This window comes from Ursus maritimus, unplaced genomic scaffold (genome assembly GCF_017311325.1).
Source record: "Ursus maritimus isolate PB19 unplaced genomic scaffold, ASM1731132v1 scaffold_19, whole genome shotgun sequence".
In the NCBI taxonomy this organism is placed as follows: domain Eukaryota; kingdom Metazoa; phylum Chordata; class Mammalia; order Carnivora; family Ursidae; genus Ursus; species Ursus maritimus.
In genome coordinates this window covers 14,858,006-14,879,475 of record NW_024424341.1, presented here as the reverse complement: position 1 = coordinate 14,879,475, position 21,470 = coordinate 14,858,006, and the positions used below count along the sequence as shown (strand labels likewise).

Sequence of the window (21,470 nt, the reverse complement as noted above, 5' to 3'; positions counted from 1 at the left end):
CCTGCAGAGGTGACCACTCTCTGACTATAGAACATCACCACTGCTTTTCTCGGTCCTTTTACTACCTCTGTTTGCAGCCATAGACAAGACAGGCTAATTTTGCCCCTTTTGAGCTTTGTCTGTGTGGCTCATTGGGTTCTTTTGAGTCTGGCTTCTTTCCCTCCATATATATGCACATGAGGGTCGTCCAAATTGGTGTGTGGCCAAAGTTTGTTCTTTTTCCTTGCTCTAGAGGCCCTGCCTCTTCCCCCAGGCACATCTGACCTGGCCCACTCCCCAGGGGCTCTACTGCCTCCAGGTTGCTCAGCCCAGGGAGAGGGGCCCAGGCCAAGCCACGCTCATGCAGGGCCCTGAGTGATCTCTCCTCCCCCAGCACCTCACTCCCCTCGCTTCCTGCTCCTCCTCCTTTTCCTGGCCTCAAAATGTGCCAGAGGGTTCTTTGTCCCTTTCTCTTCTTGAGTTGTATTGGATTTCCCAGGGGTTCGCAATCCATCTTGTGGCTTTAAGCATCTATAAGATGAGCTCATGAGTCCAACATTTCCATCTCCCCAAACTCCGGATACGCGCGCGCACACGCACACACGCACACACACGCACACACACACACACACACACGCACACACACACACACGCCCTCGCCACCTACCGCACATTCCCACTTGGGTGTCTCTCAGACATCTTACCAAAGTAGAGTTCATGATTTCCCCTGCCCCCCAAAATTCTTCCCCCCACTTCCCAGCCCCAGGCTTCCTCTTTTAGGTAAAGGGCACCACCTGCCACCAGTGGCTCAAGCTGTACCCCCAACACCTCCCTTTCCCCCACCCTTCCCCTTTCTCTCTGTCTCTGGCTGCCCGCCCCCCCGCAAGCCCAAGCCCTGCCACCTCCACACGGGCCTCCAGCAAGCCAGAGGCAAGGGTGAATATCACCGAGAACCCAGGCCATCGCTTGCAGGCCAGGCAGAGCTGAAGAGATGCTGTTCCCTGCCAGCGCCTGGCCAGAGGTGCTGTGGGAGGGGCCCTCATGCCCTGCAGCCCAGTGTATTTACAGAGGAGGGGCAGGGACCTCCTTGCGCTCTGCCTCTGATGTTCGGCCTTGGTGGCAGAAAGAACCTTCTCCCACGCCAGCTACCTTGGGGAGTTGCAGAAGACTCTGGGCCAGGGAGACTCTGCTTGAGTCCTGGCTCTGGAGCTGGAGGGCTGGGGTGTGCCTCCTGCCCTTCATGACTGCAAGCTGACCAGCCCCTGCCATCTAGAGTCTCCCAGGATCACAAAGGGACACGAAGCTGTTATTCTCCCACCGGCCAAGGTGTGTGGTACACTGGGTCCCCTGGCAACTCATGGTACCCCAACCAGGGCCCTGAGGGGCTCCATCCCCAGGCGCCTAGATCCCTGACGGCCCCCAGAGGGTTATTGCTGGCTGCCTGGCCATCGAACTCCTGTCTTCCACCGCCACCTCCCCACTCCTGTTGGGCACCTGCTAATCCTTTGCACACGGCCCCACTGCTGTCAGCTAATCCCCCCTTGTGTCTGGGAGACCAGCGTGAGTGGCGGGGAGAAGGTGATTCCTGGCTGGTGGTCGGCATCTGAGCAGGTAAGACAGAATGGGGTGGTGGCTCGGTGGGACCTCTGGTCGGACCCCCATGCTCTCCTTCTAGCAAGGCATTCAAAATAGGGCAAGGCTGGAAACCTGGAGCTTCCTTCTCTGCCTGTGGGGCTCAAACCTTAGTGAATCCTCAAGGGACCTTGTGACATGCAGACTCCAGGTCCCGCAGAGGGGTGAGAGGCGCCTAGGAATCTGTGTTTTCACCAGCTTCCCAGGAGATTCTGAAAGGCTGGTGGTCCCAGCCCCAGACTTACCCTGGGCTCTCAGCTACGCCTTCCCATCTTTGCCTCCCTTATCATTGTGGAATCAACAGGGATGTGCAGATATGCCCATGCGGGAGGAAATGACTGGGTCTGGGGGAAGGAGAAAAGTTGGGAGTGGGGAAGGCTTCCCTGGTCATTTCCAGAAGGTTCAGGCCAGAATTGTGCCCACTGGGAAAGGGTCTGCAGAACTGGCCCGCAGGGGTAGATGTGGGACATCTGGAGGCCAGCAGACCTGAGTGTGACTCAGCTTGGCCGCTTACCGGCTGTGTGGCGTTGGGCAGGTCTACTGACCTCTCTGTGCCTCTGTTTCCTTAGCTGTAAAGTGGTAGCACTTATCTTCCTGAGGCTACTGGCCGGTGGGGAGAATGAGGATGAGTGTAATCCGGGGTGGAGGACACTTAGCTCCATTTGGGCTCATGGGGCTGCCTGGGGCTGGTCTTGTTGGTGGAATTTGCCATCCTAAACATATGATCTTGGGCTCTCCCAACCTCGGAAATCACTGTGTCTGTGCCCCCACCCAACAAGAGAACGGAAGACGGGAGGGGTTCACGTCTGGCTCGGGTTCACCTTTTTGGACACTGGGTCAGGGATCTGATTTCCCACCTGGAGCTCGGTCCCTCGCCGCGGCCTCTCCTAGGAGAGCTGGGCAGCTGAGGCCGGAGCAGGGGCAGAAGTCAGGGCTGTGAGTAGAAGGGCAGGCAGCATGGCTGGGGGCTGTGGGGAGCTGGGCACTGGGGCAGGGATCCTGGGCCCTCTGCCTGTCCTTTTCAGCGTGGGGCCAGGGTCCTGGCAGAGGAGGGACAGAGAAGCACTCTGTCATGTTGGGCATTGCCTCAAAAGGGCCCTTTCGAGGGCAGCAGTTTGCAGGTACTAACCTGCGTTGTACCCGCTGGGCCGGGCCAGCCCGCAAGGATTTAGTCAGAAGGGCAGAGGCCCCCCATCCCCAGAAGGGAAATGACGCCAGAAACTAGACCCATCTAAGGTGGGACAGTACATCTTGAAAAGGGGAAGTGACTGTCATCTTAAACGTTTTTAAATCATGAAAATAGGTTAATGTTTATGTTAAAATAGTTTCTATTCGTAATGTATTTTTTTAAATTTATATTGGGATCGTGCTGAATGTGATATTCTACAATTGGTGTTTTTGCTTGACACCAAATAATAGTCATGGCCAGCATTTATTAAGCTCCCAATGTGTGCCCGTCACGTTTGTGTGGGTACATTTTATCTTCACAACCCTCTCCACAAAATAGGTTCTGTAACATCCCGTTTCACAGACAAGCACACTGAGGCACCGAGTTTAACTCATTTGGTCACGACCGGAGGCCGGAGCTGTACATCTTTCTGTATTAGTTCAAATAGAGCCACTTTCTTACGGCTCCATAATATTCCATTATTGGATGTATTGTAATTTATTTAATACAAGTCTCTCTTACAGATGAACATTTAGATATTTTCTAATAACCAGGGTCCTACTGATGCATATTTGGACGCTTTTCATCTTTTGCTATAACACTGTGGTGACCAACCTCTTCATACACAGGTTTTTGGCTTGAGTATTTTCTTTTTTTCTTTTTTCTTTTCCTCTCTCCTCTTCTCTTCTCTTCTCTTCTCTTCTCTTCTCTTCTCTTCTCTTCTCTTCTCCTCTCCTCTCCTCTCCTCTCCTCTCCTCTCCTCTCCTCTCTCTTTCTCTCTCTCTTTTCTTTTCTTTTCTTTTTTCTTTTCGTTTCTTGCCTGGGTATTTCTATCAGGTGAATACTTAGAGGTATAATTTGTAGAAATGTTTTGAAAGATGAATGAGAGAAAAGGGAAATGTGTGACCCACAAAAGTGACCCGCATGTGGTGGGAGCAACGGTGGGCACTCTGGGGAGGCCTAAGGACTCTGTGTCCTGCAGGTGTCAGGATGTTGAGCTGGGTCCAGAGGGTGCTGCCTCAGCCCCCAGGGACCCCTCAGAAGACCAAGGTGGAGGAGGAGGAGGGGGGCGCAGAACCAGAGCCGGAGGTGGAGCGGGAACCGGAACCAGAGCCGGAGCCTGACACCGCCCCCGAGGAGGCTGAGAGAGGGGCTGAGTCCCTGGTAAGAGACTGAGGCTGAGGGAGGGCTTGCCGGCCTAGCAGCTCAACGGATTCCCAGCTTGGATCTGCCGCCCCCTGGGAACCTTCCACAGGGGGACTCGAGCGCATCCATGCTTGCCAGTTCTGCATCCCATCCGTTCAGGAGCCTGATGACAACTAATTCAGAAGCTCAATTACACAGACTTGATTTAGCTCCTAATTGATGCCAGGCCTGTGCGCTGTGCTGGGAGCATGATGATGAGTAAGGCGTTGCCCCCGGGGGTTAGCAGACAAGTACCAGCCAGGTCATTCTACCAGAAGACAGAGGTGATAAGGAAATGCGGGGACTTCCAACACTGGGCTTAGTTCTGCCCTCCCGGGAGGGCCAAACCAGTGTATAAGACAGAACTAGGGGAGCTCAGAGGAGGGAGAGAATCGTCTTAAGTTTGAAGAGTGGAAGCTGTTGGGGGAGTGCTTCCCAGACATGGTGGGCTGGGCCCAGTGTGACTGGAGATGAAGAGGTGGGGCGTGCCTGGCAGAGGAAGGGCAAGTCTGGGCCGTGCAGGGCACCTGCAGTAAACAATGACTACCCAGGTATAGGGTTTGTGCCTATAGTGTTCACATGTGCACACATGTGTACCCACATGTGCATGCCCTTTGTCCTTACTGGTATGCCTGGGCATACATACACACTAGCAAACTGTGCGCACACGAATGTGCACATGTTTACATGCATGTGTATGTGTGCACATGCACATACATGTATGCACGCGCACACACATGCATTGGTGTACCTGTGATTCCATGTGCATGTGGGGCATGCTGTGTATATGTATGCAAATGTTTCTGAGTCTGTGAATGTATACGTGTGTTTGTGTGTGCACGTGTCTGTGTATCTGTGCATGTATGTATGGACATATTTATATGTGTCTGAATGTATGTGTACATATTTCATACATCTGTGCACATCTGCTCATGTATGCATATTCAGATGCAGAACTTTGCGCAAGCAGGTGTATATGCATATGTATGTTCATCTAGGTGTGTGTGTCGATGCACACATGAAAGGATGCGCTCATGAATACATGTCTGTGTGTCAGTGCGTGTGTATGTGTGTATATGCCCATGTCTATGTGACTGAGCATATATGTGTGCACGAGTGTATACACAAGCATCTGTGGCGTGTACATATACAAATGTCCGTGTGTGCATATGCACACGTTTGGGTGTCTCTGATACTTGCTGGTGTCTGCACATGTGTACATCTGCATGCGTGCCCATGTATATATGAATGTTTGCATGGCCCGCGTGCACATGCATGTGTAGCGCGGCATGCATGCACGTGCGAGTGTATATGTACGTGTGCTTTGTGTCTTGCACGTACACATGCACGTGTGGGCAGATACCCTTGGTTTTGCGTCTGTTCATGCGTATATACACCCATCTCTGCGTTACTGCATGTATACCTATGTGTGCTCACGTATGCAAGCATCTGTACGTATATGGAAATTCACGGGCGCTCCTTCGTTTACACGTCACGGTGAGCGTGCACGTGTTCGCGTCTCTGCGTGCGCGTGCATGTTTGTCCATACAGACCCGTATGCGCATGCGGCAGTAGGAGCCGTCTCTGTGGAGGCAGAGGCGAGGCAGGTGGCAGGTGCTGCATGCTCTCCAGCTGCTGGAGGGGAATGGAAGCTTTGGCCCAGAGGAGGCGGGAGAGCTCTGGCTGGGGGTTAGGTGTGGAGGGTCCTCTCACCTCCCTCTCCCCCTCAGTTTGCGCCAGTGTTCCTCCCTGTTCTCAGGCCACTGGAGGGCAGCTTCCTGGGGGGTGTGGTAGGCCGGGGGACTGCCTTGGCGGGGGCAGGGGGGTGGCGGTGAGGGCCCTAGCCTGGACGAGGGATCCCTGGGGTGTGAGGAAGGGAGCGTCCCAAGCCGCAGCTGAAGCTGCCAGGATTTACAGGGACGACTGTGAGGGCAGAGCTGCTCGTTCCTGTGGGGTGAGTGGGTCCCTTGCAGTTGGGTAGGGGCTGCCCGTGCCGAAGCAGGCTGGTCTCACTGAGGCCTTCCGTGGTCCTGTTCGAACCTGCCAGCCACCTGAAGAGCCGCTGGAGGGGGAGGAATTGGCTGCAGCTGCCCCGGGCCCTCAGGGTGAGTGCCGGAAGCCCCGCTGGCGGGCGGGCAGCGGGCAGGAGCGTGCTCCCCGTAGGTGTTTCTGCATCCGGGGGATGGCGGGCCCACTGCGTGAAGAAACCGAGGCTCAGAGGAGTTGAGGGCTGGGCTCCTGGGGAGTTTTAGCTGAGCTGAGCTGGAACCCTGGCCTTCTGAGTCCCTTGGGGCTCTCCCCTTTCCCCTGCCTCGACTTTCCAGCAGGGTAGCAACAGGCCGCTCTGAGGCTCCAGATCTTAAGTATGAGGGACTCTTTTCCAGAAATCCAGGAGGCTGCCTCTACTCCGCCTACATCCCTCCAGGCCCAGGTCGCTGTGGTTCCCGAAGTGAACAGGTACCACACCAACCACCCCTCTCTTGGGGACCGGCCCCCACCCCACCCCAAAACTAAGGAGCCACTTGGGGGTGGGGACCAGCCCTGCTCTCAGGTCGCTAGTCATTCACAGGCAGCTGCCCAGTGCCAAGAACATCTTGGGAACCGGCAGAAGGGAGATTCAGGCAGAGGGCAGGGATCTCCTGGGCCAAATGGATAATGTGACCAAGAGAAACAGTGAGTAGGGGCCAGAGTGTTCTCTGCTTGGGGGAAATGCAGACCCAGTGTGGCCAGAGCTTCCCATTTTTCTAACTGAGCCAGAAATCCAGACTTTGAGATGACATCTCCAAGTGGGCTCATTTTAGACCCCTAGAGCTTATCCACGTGAGCCTACCTGTGGGGGGCTAGGCTCAAGCAGTGAGTCTGTGACCCTTCTATCGAGGCCTCCCAGCCTCAGCCACAAGGAAACACCTCACCGGAAACCCTCAACCCTTCTGGAGCACAAGACATGTGCCAAGGATAGGAGGGGACCCCCAAGAGCCAGGGTCGGGGGAAGCAGGTTGACAAACTTGGCTGCTTTGTACCCAGCATCTGATGGGGCTGGGCTCAGGTTGGCTCCGGGCATACCTGGCCTCACCAAGGGTCGGTGTCCCCCATTTTCCGGAGTTGGACACAAGACTCGGGGGAGGTGGCATATGTGAAGTCTCACAGTGAGGAGATAGACATTTGGGATTCAAACCGAGTTCTTTAGGACACTGTGCAGTGCCCCCTGGCCGGGGGTGGGGGGGCTGGGGACCTTGAGGGTGGGTCTGTATCTCTGTCCCTCAGCAGTTCCGGCGGCTGGGTGCTGAGCTGGCTCAAGAAGGGCATGGAGAAGGTTGTCCCACAGCCCGTGCCCAGCGGCGGGCCCGCCCAGAGCATGGCTGCTGAGGTACTTCTGGGCCAGGAGTTGAGGTGGGCGGCCTGGGAGGCCATGGCATCTGGGCTCTCTGTCCTCATGTGTCCATCTGTCCTAGCAGGCAGGTGCACAGACGTCTGGGCCATGCAGCACTGGGGGCTCAGGTAAGGCCAGGAGGCAGGACGGCTTTTTGGGGTTGGGACAGGGGGAGCTTGGGATGGGCCCTGCCCCTGCAGAGAGCCCCCAGGCGGGGGACTCTCCTCTGGCCCCAGACTCCAGCCTGGGTATGAGTGAGGCTGACCGGAGGAGAGGGGCTGGGTGGGCCTCTTGCTGCTGACCACCTTCCTCTCTTCTGCAGATGGACTCGGGGAGGCTCCTGGGGCCCAGGACACTGGGTGAGTCCCCATCCCTGAGCACTGGCTTGGGATCCCCTGAGCCTCATGTGTAGTGTGTGTGTGGTGGGGGCAGCAGTGTGCCTAGAGCTGAGGATCTTGGGTTCAGCAGCGGGGTCCACCCCCACCTCGGTGTGTGACATTGGACTTGCCTCTCAGCTCTCCTGAGCCTCACTTTTCTTATCCATAAAATGGAGCCAAAGGGCCCTGTGCTTCCCGTGGTTTGTTGTGCTGATTTCTGGGAGGTCCCCAGGTGAGGGGCCACAGGGAGGGGCATGGATGAGTTCTCATAGATGGGCTGGTGTACATGGGTGTCATGTGGAGCCCAGAGGCAGGCCTGGGGCCACTGTGGGGGACACAGAGGTACCCAGGTTGGCCTCACAGTTGGTGATAGTTTCAGACTTCTCCGATTTGACCAAGGTGGGCGGCTGTCTTGTCAAGGAGGGTGGCGGGCTGGGTGAGGGCTATGGCAAACAGGGGAGCCCATGTCCTTCTCCTGGAGGGTCGCTGCTCTGCTCCCCTTGCCTCTGCTTCGGAGGAGTTCAGGCCCAGTGTGGCCAGATCCTCCAGTTTTTCAAGAGAAGCTAGAAATTTAGGTTTTTATGTAATCCTTAATTTTTAGCTGTTGCCAACTAATTGAAAAATTTTTGGAACACTGTGGACCCCCCAAAATAAGCCTGAAGCCTCCAGTTTGCAATTTCTGCTGGAAACCCAGAGTCATGCATTCATCTTTATTCACCCCATTCATTCATTCCTTCTCTTATTCATTTGTTAGGCTTTTGGGTTCTTTTTTTTTTTTTTTTTTTTAGATTTTATTTATTTATGACAGAGAGAGAGCAAGCACAAGCAGGGGGAGAAGCAGGCTCTCTGCTGAGCGGGGAGCCCAACAAGGGGCTCAATCCCAGGACCCTGAGACAATGACCTGAGCTGAAGGCAGACACATAACAACTGAGCCACCCAGGCGCCTGTGAGACTTTTAGGTCCTTGAATGCAGAGGTTTTTGTCTCGTCTCTGCTGAACCCCCAGCACCCGGCACAGTGCCTGCCATAAGGAAGGAACTCAGCACAAAGGGGATGAATGAATGAATGTACTCCATTCATTCACTCATTGTCCTAGCTCATAGTCTTTTTGTCTCCCAGAGGCTGCCCAGGTCAGGGGTCCCCAGGGCCACTCCGCTGACTCACGAGACCAGTAACACAATTTAGGATGAAGGCCCCCAGAGGACTTGCCAGCTTTCTTTTGGGCCATACCTGGGGGGATGTGTTCCCCTGGGAACATGGAGCTTCCCTGAGGAGCGAGCAGCTGCGTGGAGGCCAGGTGGGTCTGGGACCCATCTACCCCAGAACCAACTGTGTAATTTGTGGGACTCAGTGCAAAATTAAAATGCAGGACTCTTTTAAACATTCATAAGAGTTTGGCTCCTATGGCTCAGTCAGCTGAGTGTCCAGCTCTTGGTTTCGGCTCACGGCATGATCTCAGGGTCGTGGGATTGAGCCCCATGTCGGGCTGCAGGGAGTCTGCTTGAGATTCTCTCTCCTTCTGCCTCTCCCTCTCATGCTTGTGATCTCTCTGTCTCTAAAACAAATAAATCTTTAAAAAAATTTGAGATTGAGTTTAAGGTTGTGACAACAGCATGAAACCTAAACTGGGCCCTTCTAGGTATCAGGCCCCGTGTGACTGTACTGCTCCCAGACCCATGGAGCCAGACCTACCTGGGCCAGCCCCCCCATGCTGCATTCAGGTTCCTAGGCAGCCCCTATTCCTCACCTGCTGCCCAGGAGGCCAGGGCTGGGCCTGTTGTTCTGGGTCTGGTCCAACCATGCATCAGAATTTGAGGCTGGAGGAAGTCGCCCCCCCTTACCTGAGGCTCTTCCAGAGCATCCAATACAACGTCCCCACTGTGCACAATGGGACCAGAGGTGAGGAAGGGCTGGTCAAAGCCTGGGACTCCAACAGATGTTCAGGTCAGTGTGACTAGGCTGTTCCATTGACCGCTGGCCCCTTTGCAGGTCTGGGCCCTGGCTGCTCAGGTGGCTTGAGCAGAATCTGGAGAAAGTGCTGCCTCAGCCCCCAAAACCCTCCCAGGTAAGTCAAGGAAAAGGGGGAGCAGGCAGATGACCACCTGGGAGGGTTTCTGGGGCCTCAGGAAGGACCCAGCATGCTATCCCCACCTCCTGGGACACATGGAGGGGGTATTCTCCTCCCTGGAGGGTTCTTGATGGAGAGGAGTGACTGCAAAACAGCAGGGGGGTTCATAGGGAAGGATGGGACCCCCCTGCCACCTGCCCCACCTGCCTTGGACACAGTTGGCCAGGGGAGGGAATGCACAGGGCTTGCTTCATTCCACGACCCCACTCCCTGTTTCTGCTCTAGGACTGGAGAGATGAGGCTGGAGGTGCTGCCTTGGGCCCAGGTAAGGGAGGGGACCTGGGAAGGGCTGCCTGGCATGGTCACAGGCTGGGCTGAGGGTGCACCTGGGGCCTCAGGGACCCTGGGGGAGGACCTTAGCCATCACCCAGGCTACAGAGGGGTTCAAGGCTCGCCAGTACTGGCTGTTGTGGTGGGCCTCAGAACTCCTCCCCAGTCTAGGCTGGGAAGCCAGTGGTGTGGGACGGTCTTGTGAGGTCTTAGACAAGTGCCTTAAGCTTTCAGGTCTCGGTTCCATGTTGGTCTGATGAGAGGGGTAGCTGGAGTGGGCCCAAGGGGCTCCCTTCTCGGTCTGGCTGGTGCCTCGAATCTGGCCCCCGGTGCCCATGAGGGGTTGCATGGAGCCCTGCCTTGTCATCTTTAGACTCTTGCTCTCCCCGCTGCGTAGAGCACCCAGAACCCACCTTGGAAACGGAGCCCATGCTGCAGACCCCAGAGAGCCACAGTGAGCCCACGGCTGGCCCCCCGGAGCCCACGGAGGAGCTGACCTCAGAGCCCCAGCCCTGCTCTCAGGCTTCCTCCCTGCTGCCCCCCAGCGACCCCACCAGGTGAGCCCCCCAAATGCTACACCTTTCCTCGGGAGCAGGACCCAGCCCCACGCCCAACACATCACCAAACTAGTTTTTTAAATGAGAAATGTAGCATATGCCCCTGGGAGAAATTTAAAGGGATTCCCAGCGGCCTTTCCCCGGGCAGCCCCATCAGCCACTGTCCTCCACACGTTCTGTACACACACACAGGCCAGGGCAGCCATTTCTCCTTTAGCCAAACACACATACCAGACAACAGCAAAATCTATATACTGCTTCGCATCTTGCTTTTTTTCACCAAAAAGTGTATCTTTGAGGTGGTTTTATGCACATGGGCCTGCTTCATTCTTTCAACAGCTGCCTAGTCCCCCATTTTATGGCCCCACCAGCTTTTCTTTAGCCATTTGCTGGCCACTTAGGTTTGTTTCCACTTGCATAGGCATCATTTTGCTCCTGTGCAAGTAAATCCGTAGGGTAAATCCAAGGCGTGGCAGTTGCTGAGCCAAAGAATGCGTGCCGTAAAAATCAGGATCGGTGCTGCCAAATGCTCCTGCCATGGCAGTAGGGGAGAGGGCTGCGTGCACCTGCAGGGCGGGCTGGGGGGCTGCTGAGCTACCTGCTGGGGTCTGAGCGGTACCCAGATGCTGGCCTAGGGAGGCCAGGGAGGAGGACAACAGTCTTTGGGGCCGGAGTCCTGGGTTCTGGTCTGCCTTCCAGTGGGCTTGCTATCTGCCGTGGGAGGGGACCTGACTCTGGTGTCAGTTTCCCCATGAGCCCTGCTGCTTAGACATGGCCTGTCCTCTCCCACATGCAGGTTGACGGCTTGGCTCCTGCACAGGCTGGAGATGGCCTTGCCGCAGCCAGTGCTCCACGGGAAGGCCAGGGAGCAGGTCAGTGCTGGGCTGGGGGATTGGGGCCTAGGTCGTGGGGGGAAGAGTCTTGGGAGCTCAGACAAGGATGGATGGTCTGGGGGGCGGGGTACAGAAGGAAGAAGGGAGCCCGTCGTGGGAGCCCAGCCCATGTAGCCTGCCCATCTGCTCGGCTCACACTTCTTCCACTCACACTCTCCGGGGCACCTTGTCCACAGGGCTGAGAAGAGCCAGCTCAGCCTTGCTAACCAGGAGGTCACAGTCAGTGGGGGAGGTGCTTCTATAGAGGGAGCAGAGAGGATGTGGGGTGCAGAGGAGGAGCCCCCCAGGAGCATGAAGGAAGGCTTCCAGATGGAGGTGGCTTGCAAGCTGAGACCTGAGGGAGAAGTAGGATGGGGATGGGTAAAGGTGAAGGGGGGTTGTGTAGGAAGGCAAAAGATCAGCATATGTAAAGGCCCAGAGACAGGAGAGGCCTGGAATGTTCTGGAAAGAAGTGGGGCTTGTAGGAAGGCAGAGGGCACTGTATGCATTTCTGAGAACCTAGAACTCTGACATGGGTGGGTGGGGGAGCAAGGCCTCTGTCACCTCTTCCTCTCCTTCTCCAAGAGCCTGGCACCTGGGGGCACCTGGGTGGCTCAGCTGGTTTAGCGTCCACCTCTTGATGTTGGCTGGGGTCATGATCACAGCAGGGAATCTGCTTCAGATTCTTTGTCTCCTTCTCTCTCTCCTTCTGCCGCTCCCCCTGCTTGTGCTCTAAATAAATAAATAAATAATCGATCTATTGATTGATCAATCTGAAAAAAAAGAAAAAAATTCCCTGGCATCTGGCCCTTCTCCTTTGGGGACAATTGTGTATCTTGACAGCAGCACCTGGAGCTGGGAGGCAGGAGGCCTGTGTCCCAGTCCTGGCTGTAACAGGAGGTGGACAAGAAGCCTCAGGGCCCCCTTCCGGGCAGGCCAAGCCCTCAGACTCTGTATCCATGTGACTCTGCAGGAAGCAGAGGAAATGGAGCTTTGGAGTTTTCCAAGACAAGGAAAGAGGGGCCTGGTGGCAGGAACACTGTGTCCATGAAGATGCCCTCACAGAGAGGAGGGGCTCCTGAGGACGGGGCTGGGGTAGGGGAAGACACGGTGCTCTCCTGCAGACGGATCTTTGAGACACTCCCCCCCCCCCGCCCCGCCCAGGGAAGGCTGGGAGGAGGTTTTCCCCACACATGGAGAGCAGAAGGTAGGCAGGGGGCCCAGCCGGGCAGAGGAGCTGAGGGGGAACCCAGTGGTGATCCAGGGAGCGGAGAGCAAGCTCTGAGGCAGGAGGGGAAAAGCAGGCCAGAGAGGAGCCAGGAGCAATGGGACCTAGTAGGGGATGAGGAAAACTCTCTTGCTTCTGTGTGTGCTGGGAGGGGTGGTGGGAGCGGGGAGGCTGGTGAGGAGACACGGCATTTGCTCCTTTCTCCCCATGCAGGAGCCTGACTCCCCTGGGACATGTGACGTGCAGACGAGTAAGTGACACCTTAGTGGGTCCTCATAGGCGTCTCCAGGAGGGTTCCTCAGTCTGAATGTGCGGTGGGCCAGTCCCTGGCCAGGCCTGGACTTGCTTGGGAGGTTCAGTCAGGGCCTCCTGACCTGGAGCTGTGAGCGCCCATGCCAGGCAGACTTCCCCCCAGGTCAACCCAGCCCAGTGCCAGACGGTGGCTGGAGGCCCCTCCTAGGGGCTGGGGAGAGACGTGGTGGGGGACTTGGTTTGCCTTCCAGTTTCTATGCAGAGGAAACAGTTCTGAGGCCAAGTTGGATGGACCGCCTTCCTCTGGCAACACCTAGAGAGAGCTCCCACTGCTTCCCTGGGCCAGTGGGTTGGGCTAAGCAGAGCCCCTGGTTGAGGGGGCAGGGAGAAGGCATGGGGTTTCCCTGGGGGACTAGGTCCCATAAACTCCAGCTCTCTTGAGCCAGGAGGGTTCCCCTCATCTATGGGTGGGGTGGGGAGCTGTGTGCTGCCCTTTATCCTAGCCCCACACTGGTATTGGGGGATGAACAGAGGCCAGGAGGGGAAGGCCAGGGTCCCAAGTCTGTCCTTCCTGTATTTCATGGCCTCAGGAAAAGCATGTGGCATACAGGGCTTTTATTCATTTACGAAGGTCATAGAGGGCCTGCTATGTACCAGGCCTGTGATATGTTCTAGAGGCGAGCAGAGCAGAGTTCAGGGCCTGTGGGCGGTGGCCCTACTCCACCCTGGACACGGGCCCTCAGAGCCTGGGCCCTGGGTGTCCTCAGGCTGTCAACCCTAGCTCCGCTAGGCAGATGGCGGTCTTTCCAAGCACTCTGAGGATGAGGATGGCCACCAGGCCCATAGCTCAGACAGGCCAGTGACCACAGAGCTGGGCTCTGGCAGAGGGGGCTGCAGGAAGAGATGGCATTTGTATGATGGTGATGATGTTGTGAGGGCAGGCCTCAGAGCAGGGCTTGCCTGGTCTCGTGGAGACCCTGCGTAGAGCAGTGAGCCCCAAATGGCTGCTGGGGCTGGCAAGGGCACAGGGATGTGCCAAGGTCACAGAGCAAGTTGTCACGGAGCGGCGACTAGCGTCCACTTGTCCCGGCAGCCGTTGTTGAGACTAAAGGAGCAGAAGACGTTCCCTGGAGCAGAGACCCTGGAGCTGGGGCCCTGGAGAGCTCTGAAGACGGAGGCCCCAGCCCTTTCTTCTCCTTTCTGCTCCCCTGGAAGGAGGCAGGGGGCTCAGCCAGCTGTAGGCGGCGCTGCCCCGTGAGCCCAGAGCATGTGGGTCATGGGTGGGCGCGGGGGCTCCAGGGCCAGGAGCCGGGTGTGTGAGCTCCCTAGGGCTGTCAGAGAAAAGGACCACAAACTGGGCACCTGCAAACAGCAGATGTGCGTTCTGTCACCGCTCAGGATCCAGAAGCCCAAACTCGAAGCCTTGGCAGGGTTGGTTCCTCCTGCTGCTCTGGGGAGAAACCATCCCATGCCTCTCTCCCGGCTTCTGGTGGCTGCCGGCAATGCTCGGTGTCCTATAGGCTTCCAGCTGGCCTCCGGTCTCTGCCTTTTCCTCTGTGTCTGTCCAGTCTCCTCTCCTTTCTCTTGTAAAGACCCCAGTCATGGATGTAAGGCCCACCCTAAATCCAGGCTGAGATCCTTACCTAATAACATCTGCAACGACCCTGTTTCCGAATGAGGTCACCTTCACAGGTCACAGGGATTAGGACTGAATACCTCTTTTGGGGGGACACTGTTCAACCCATGCTAGGGGGTGAACCCAAGGGGCTGGGGGATGAGTTCCCTCCCCGGCTGCCCCCTCCGCCCCCAGCCTCCCTGCCCATTCACTCACGCACGCACGCACCTGCTCATTCATTCTCTCCGCCTGCCCACCCAGCCACCCACCCTTCTGTCTTGTTTCAGGCGTGGCAGCAGCGGGAGGCCTCTGAAACAAGAGAGAAGGGATCCTGGGAGAGTGCGGATGGACAAACGGACGGATGGATGGAAAGAAAGGAGGGTGCCCTGAAGACTGGCAGGGGAAGGGAAGAGGAGGCTGTCGACCCCGCACCCTCCTTGAACAATGACCTCCCCACCCCGGCCACTCCCCACGCTCCCAGGCAGGGCGACGGGAGCCAGTCCCAGAGCTGCCTCTCCGAGACCAAGGCCAGCCCCTTTCCATGGAAGCAAGGAGAAGGGCGGCCAAGGGCAGCCGGTGGGATTCAGGCTAGACAGCAGGAGGACTTCCCCCCAGAAGGCTGTGGGAAAGCCTGTGGAGGACTCTCTTTGGGAGGTCGCCTGCACAGCCTTCAGCGTGGGGCTGGGCACCCAGCTGGTGCCCCCAGGGGACACAATTTTTCCCAGAAGAGGATCCCCTTAGACTTGGCTATGTTCTCTCCCTGAAGAGCTGGGGTCCAGCAGTGGACAGCAACACATGCCTTCACTGACATTAAAAAGCACAAATTGGCACATCAGAGCTGTGATTGCATGATGTCCTTGCTTCGGGTGAAGCTACTATGAGTACTTAGCTTCGAAAGATGGACGGGCTCATGCGGCCTGTGGGGTGGGGGGAGCAGGAAGGAGGAGCTTTCCAGGGATCCTGAGCCAGTTGCCCTGGGCCCAGCTGATTCACAGAAGGCCGTGCTTGGGGCACGGAATGATTTTCAATGTTAGAATTAGTTGCCAACATCTAAAAATGAGGTGATGGTGCAGAGGAAAAGCCTGGCTTCTCTCAAAATCTAGGACTATCCGGCTGTGACGGACACACACCGTGCTTGTGAGGACAGTCTGAGCAGCAACTGCCTTCCGAAGGCGGGGACACACTCCCACACCCACATACACCATCTCCCTGGCTACACAGGCCTTTGACTTGGAGACACCTGAGGTCCCAAACAGGCGGCGTGGGTGGGGGGCAACTCGGGAGAGGGAATAAAGTGAGCAAATGCCTGGAGGTGGGAGAGGGAGAGTGGTGGGTATTTCCATGAAACCTGAGTTCTTGCTGTACCCGTTAAAACTAGAAAAGCTGGGGCCTGATTTTAGGGGACTAGACTGTAGGCAGTGGGGAGCCATTGAAGGTGATTGAGCAGGGGGATGCCTTCACAAAGACTACTCGGAGGCTGAGCATTGGAGGCAGAGAAAGCAATCGAAGCCACATCCAAAGCACCTGGAACCCAGGCCTGCCAGAGAGGATGAGCCAGAGCTTGGGTTTGCCAACACCCCAGGGTCCGGTGGGGGGCCTGGCCTAGAACCCATGCCCCAGGCTGCCTGTTTGCTGATCCTGGAAACAGGAGCTCCTTCCCCAGATGCACCTGATGACCTTCACTGCTGGAGTCAGAACCCCATTCAGTTGCCCTGAGGGACACCTGAGGCTGGCAGAGAGGATGCTGGCCAGGAGGTGGTGTGCCAGGGAGGGACTCCAGGAGCAAAGCTTCAGCCCCGGATGGGGCAGGGGTTTCTGTGGGAGCTCAAGCACCCACAGTGCTTGGGTGGCCCCATCTGTGACCCAAGGGTGGGGCCCTGGAAAAGCCAGGAGAGCTGTGAATCGGATGCTTACAGAGAGGGTCTCAGAACCCTGCCCCAGTCAGCGTGGCAGAGTACCCTGTGCCTGCCCGTCCTGTCCAGTGCTTGGTCACCATCCTTTTCTCAGAGCCACAGAATCTTTGAGCTGTCACATGAGACAGTATAGAGCATGGCTCACAGGCCTGGCAAAGCTATGGAAGGAGGAAAAGCTTGTAAAATGCTTGCTCACTAAAGAGTACCTAAAAAGAAAGGGTTGAAAGAGAAAGCAAGGATGTAAACAAAGATGGCATTGACTCTTCAGGACCCACATGCTGGGCTCCTCCAGTGCCCGTTACAGAGAGGCCACCCATGCCAGAGAGACACTCATGGCACGTGTTTATCTCCTAAGATAGCATATCAGGGAATAGGGAGTCAGGAGACCCGGCAATGCCTCCGACATCCTGTGTGGCCTTGGACAAGTCACTCAGCCTCTCTGAGCTGGCTCTGTGGTTTATCAAATGGCGAGAGTACTGTTCTCCCCAAGCAGGGTTGTTGTGAAAGCTAATGAGCTCATGGGCCAGAGGTTGTCCTGTCCCCTGGATGTCCCTTGCTATGTCAGGTGGGGACTTGCACCCCAAGTGGCTGCTCAGGGCAGAGATGCTATACCATGACCGGACGATGTTCTAGAATGATGTTCAGGATGTGTCCCACCACTGGATTCGAGGTCCTGCTTGAAAGGCCCTCCCAGGTCAGACACCACGGTTGTTTGTAGGGCTGGAGGAGCCAGGACTGGTGTGGAAAAGGCTAGCTAGTTCAGGATGCATGGCCGGGGTGGGGGGTACTTCCCTGGAGGGCAGGCTGATCCATCCTCTGTGAGGCAGGACAATGTCTGTGTTTGGGAGCCAGGAGGCGGGAGCCGGAAGAGGCAGCTCTCAGAAAGCAGACAGCCCGAGCCTGGCACATGGGAAGCACCCTGGAAAGGAAGGTGTTCACCTGGGTCTCAGTTTGCTCATCGATAAAATGGGGAATAATATAAAAGAGGGAAATAAAATGGAAAGTAACAATGACCCGCCTCGAAAGGTTGGTGTGAGGACTCGTTGAGTTAATCCATGTATATCATAAGTACAGGGCCAAGCACATAGTAAGTGCTCAATCAGTGCAGCTGCCATTATATATATATTTTTTCTACACCATGAGCAATAATTCCTAGTCTCAGGGTAAGACATGAGACCAATTCCCATTTAAAGTCACTGTTCATAATTTCATGCTTGATTGAAGGGCCAACCAAGACTGTGGAGCTTTTTGGGAACACCTGGGATCCAGGCAATCTCCCCTCTTCCCCCCTTTCTCTTGCTTGTTGGGGGCTTAGGTTCCTGACGAGTCTCCCCTATGCCCACTTCTGCCAAGCTCACAGCCCCACACTGTTTGCATTGTCAGGGACCTGGGTATATGGAGAAATAGTGAAAGTGACCAATTCCTATGTGAAGGTGGGACCACCTCTACCAGAAATTCAATCTCTTTGGAAGTTGGAGCCTCTAGGCCCAGGAGGGGAAGACTTCTGGAAGCGGATTTTGAGGTTAGGAACATGTAGTATGCTGTCACCAGTGGGCGGCATCTAGAGAACAGGCAGGGGCAGGCCCTCTCTGAATCTCACAGGACAGTCCAGGCCACCTTGCACCTGCACATGCCAAGGCGGTCCCTGAGCCCGGATCTTTCATATCACCTGTAGTGCTGTGGTTCTGTTTTTGTGCAAACTTCCAAGAAGGAGGCCCACGGGGACATAAGGGCTAACTGTAATCGAAGCTCTAGCTCGAGAGGAGAAGGAGAGGGGAAACAACTGGAAGGAGACAGGGTGAATGATCACGGGTTTCAGCTTGTCCTTTTACCACTGATCTGATCAGTGCTATCACCCTGAATAATGCTGCTGTTTCTGCTGCTTGGCTGAGAGCTGGCTCGCGGTGGGTGATGGCCAAGGCCCCCCATGTGGTCCCTGGGACTCAGAGGTCCAAGCTCATTCTCTCCCGCATCCTGTGTCGCCTGCAGTCTGCATCCTCCCTGGAGGCCAAGAGGAGCCCGATCTCGTCCTAGAGGAGGTTGACCCTCACTGGGAGGAGGACGAGCATCAGGACGGTGGCACTGGCCCGCAGGGCTCAGAGGCAGCTCCAGCTTACGAAGAGGAGAACGAGGCCGTGGAGGAGATGCCCAGGTGGGAGCCAGAGAAAGCCCTGGAAAAAATGATTGGGAAGAAAACAGGCACACGGTAGGGAATCCCAAAGGTACCAAAGGGTATAGAACAGGAACCAAACCTGCCTCCACTTTTTCCTCCTCCCTATGCCAGACTTCTATCCCTCTGTCTGTGGACAGAAACAGTGCCTACCAGTCCAGGGAGCATCTGAACGTTTACAAGCATGGTTCCCCCTCCTTTTTTTTTTTTTTTTTTTTTTTTTTTTTTTGCGCAGAAAATAGCATATCACATGCACCTACCTAGCTGTACCTTGAGGTCTTTCCACCTTGTGCATAGAAAGATCATCCACCGTTTTTCTTTTTCTTTCTTTTTTTTTTACAACTGTGTGATATTCTGTTGTGTGAATGTGCCAGAATTGATCTAATCTGCCCACTATGAGTGGACATTTATGATACTGAAGTTCTGTTATAAACAATTTTGCAACAAACACTCTGGCACAGATGTCCTTACATAGGCACATGAGTAGGTGTGCAGGATAAATTTCTAGAAATTTCCATAAATTTCCATGGGAACTTGTAACGGTGGTAATGACTGCCCCCTTGCCCTCTGTAGGGACATCATGATCTTTGTTCCCACTAGTGATCTTGGTGATAGCCTCTCGAGCTGGAAGGTCTCAGGTCATCAGGTCCATGACCTACTTGTGAAGGTGGGGAAACTGAGGCTCAGAGAGGCTCAAGGGCTGACCTAGGATTGCCACTAGGATGGTAGGGGCTGGGCCAGGCCCTTGGCCATGAGGAGGCCTTGCTGCTGGAGGGAGCCCGAGGCTGCTCTGGTGGGGTTCCCTGGGTCAAGCCTTGGTGGAGAAGTTCAGGTCTGGTCTCAGGGGTCATGGGACATCTTCCTGAAAATGGGGACAGGAGGTGGACTTGGGGTGGAGCTGCAGGGGGCCTCACCTCCTGCTTCTGACCTCAACTCAGGGAGCTGCCTAGGATTCAAGAGGAGAGAGAAGAAGAGGAGGAGGATGGAGAGGAAGAGGAAGAAGAGGAGGAGGAGCCGAAGTAAGGCGCTTGTGTGTTCTCCGTCTTCCCCTGGAGGATGACCCAGGGAGGGGTTGCAGCGAGTGGCAGCCGGGTTTCTGGGGTGGGGGAGCTCCTTCCTTTGTTCTGTACTGGGTGCTGCCGGGTACTGACCAGAGAGGCTGGGGAAGCTGGGGGTCCCCCACTGTGCTCATAATAACCAAGGACACTTATTGCCCACCACTTAACAGCCTCCCACACGCCTACACACACACACACACACACACACCCCAGAATGCAGCCTCCTTGGTGAGGGAGTTTTGTCTGTTGCTCTCACTCCCATGTCCCTAGATCCTTGGCGCCCAATAAATGTCACTGAATGCATGGATGGAGGAGTGAAGGGGCCCATGCAGTGCACTCACAGCCCCGTCATGAACAAAGCCAAAGCACAGGGCTGTGTCCCCCTCCACCCCGCCTGCAACAGTCCCATGGGTGCCTTTGACACCGCGAAGGCCGCCCTGGATTCTGTCCTCCTGCCCGGGAATGGTTGCTTCTCTGTCCAGATTCATGAAGACTTCACATGAACACACAGAGAAGTCAGCTACAATAACGGTTAAGAATGGGGATCAGAAACCACTAAAAGTTAAAATCATCAAACTTGATAAGAGACTAGATCTTAATTATTCCGACCACTAAAAAGAAATGATAATTATGTGACACGATGGAGGTGCTAATTGTCCCCACGGTGGCAATCATATTATCTACAAATGCATCAAATCAACACGCATCTAAAATTTCCACAACGTTCCATGTCAAACGTCTTTCAACAATAACACAAAAAGACCACTAAGAGGGAGAAGATTTTTAGCAACGTGGGATGGACAGAAGGACAGCTAGAGAGGGGGACCCATGGGGAGATGAAGAGCAGGCAGTTGGGCCTGAGTGTGGAGTTGGGGGTGAGAGGTTGGAGATGTGAAGTCAGGAGTCTGGTCACGTAGACGGAACTGGAAACCATGGGGCTGGTGGAGCTGCTGGGGGAGCCAGCGTGGGCAGAGGAAAGGCCCAAAGGCCAGATCACAGCCAGGGTTTGAGGAACCAGAAAGGCCTGATGAGGAGGTGCCAATGAGGGGAGTGGGAGGCAAGAAGAGTGTAGAGCCTGGGGGTTTTGAAGAGCCTCAAAAGCAGCCCGCATGTCCAGGGACAGTGACAATGCAGTTGGTGGACGTGGGGGGAGACAATGCTTCAGATGGGGGCGGCCAGATTGTGAAAGCTTGGACTTGCTCTCCCGGAAGCAATGGGGAGCCATTGAAGTTTCATGAGCAGGGCAGTGGCATGATCTGGCAGCTGCACTGTGGGGAGACTGAGGCAGGGAGAGCTGTGAGAAGGCTGTTATCATGTGGCAGGCCAGACTGCCCCATTAAGGGATTTAATCTGTCCCTTGCATTACTCCCTGGGCCCTCTGCGTGCCCCCTGGATCACTGAGCCCTCTGTGGTGCCCCCTGGCCCACACTTTTCCTCCCTGGCCTGAGACATGGACTCCGCTCCTCCTGACAGAGTGACCTGTGCAGGCGCACACCGCACAGAGCTCCTGCCTCCGCGTCTGTGGAAGGGGAACACGCACAACCCCTGTGGAGTGGTGACAGGGCCAGCTGTGTAGCGGGCGTAGCAGGGCATGGCACTCAGTGGGCGCCCCATCAGAGGTCACTGATGTTCTTGTCCCCACGGAGGGTCACTTACAGACCCAGGCAGGAAACAGTTACACCGTGAGACCAACGCAG

General features: G+C 55.8%; 1 protein-coding gene across 1 annotated transcript in view; it reads left to right on the top strand.

The window, feature by feature from the left end:
* The first annotated feature begins 3,617 nt into the window (after nt 1-3,617).
* The window catches only part of CNGB1 (cyclic nucleotide gated channel subunit beta 1), a 62,280-nt gene continuing 44,427 nt past the window's right edge, over nt 3,618-21,470 (top strand). Inside the window, 14 exon segments of the mRNA XM_040633370.1 lie at nt 3,618-3,943; nt 6,012-6,069; nt 6,349-6,421; nt 7,229-7,328; nt 7,331-7,348; nt 7,417-7,462; nt 7,657-7,693; nt 9,700-9,775; nt 10,064-10,103; nt 10,506-10,665; nt 11,462-11,537; nt 12,979-13,015; nt 18,535-18,697; nt 19,654-19,734. Coding sequence (XP_040489304.1) covers nt 3,704-3,943; nt 6,012-6,069; nt 6,349-6,421; nt 7,229-7,328; nt 7,331-7,348; nt 7,417-7,462; nt 7,657-7,693; nt 9,700-9,775; nt 10,064-10,103; nt 10,506-10,665; nt 11,462-11,537; nt 12,979-13,015; nt 18,535-18,697; nt 19,654-19,734 — 1,205 coding nt within the window. The 5' untranslated portion in view covers nt 3,618-3,703.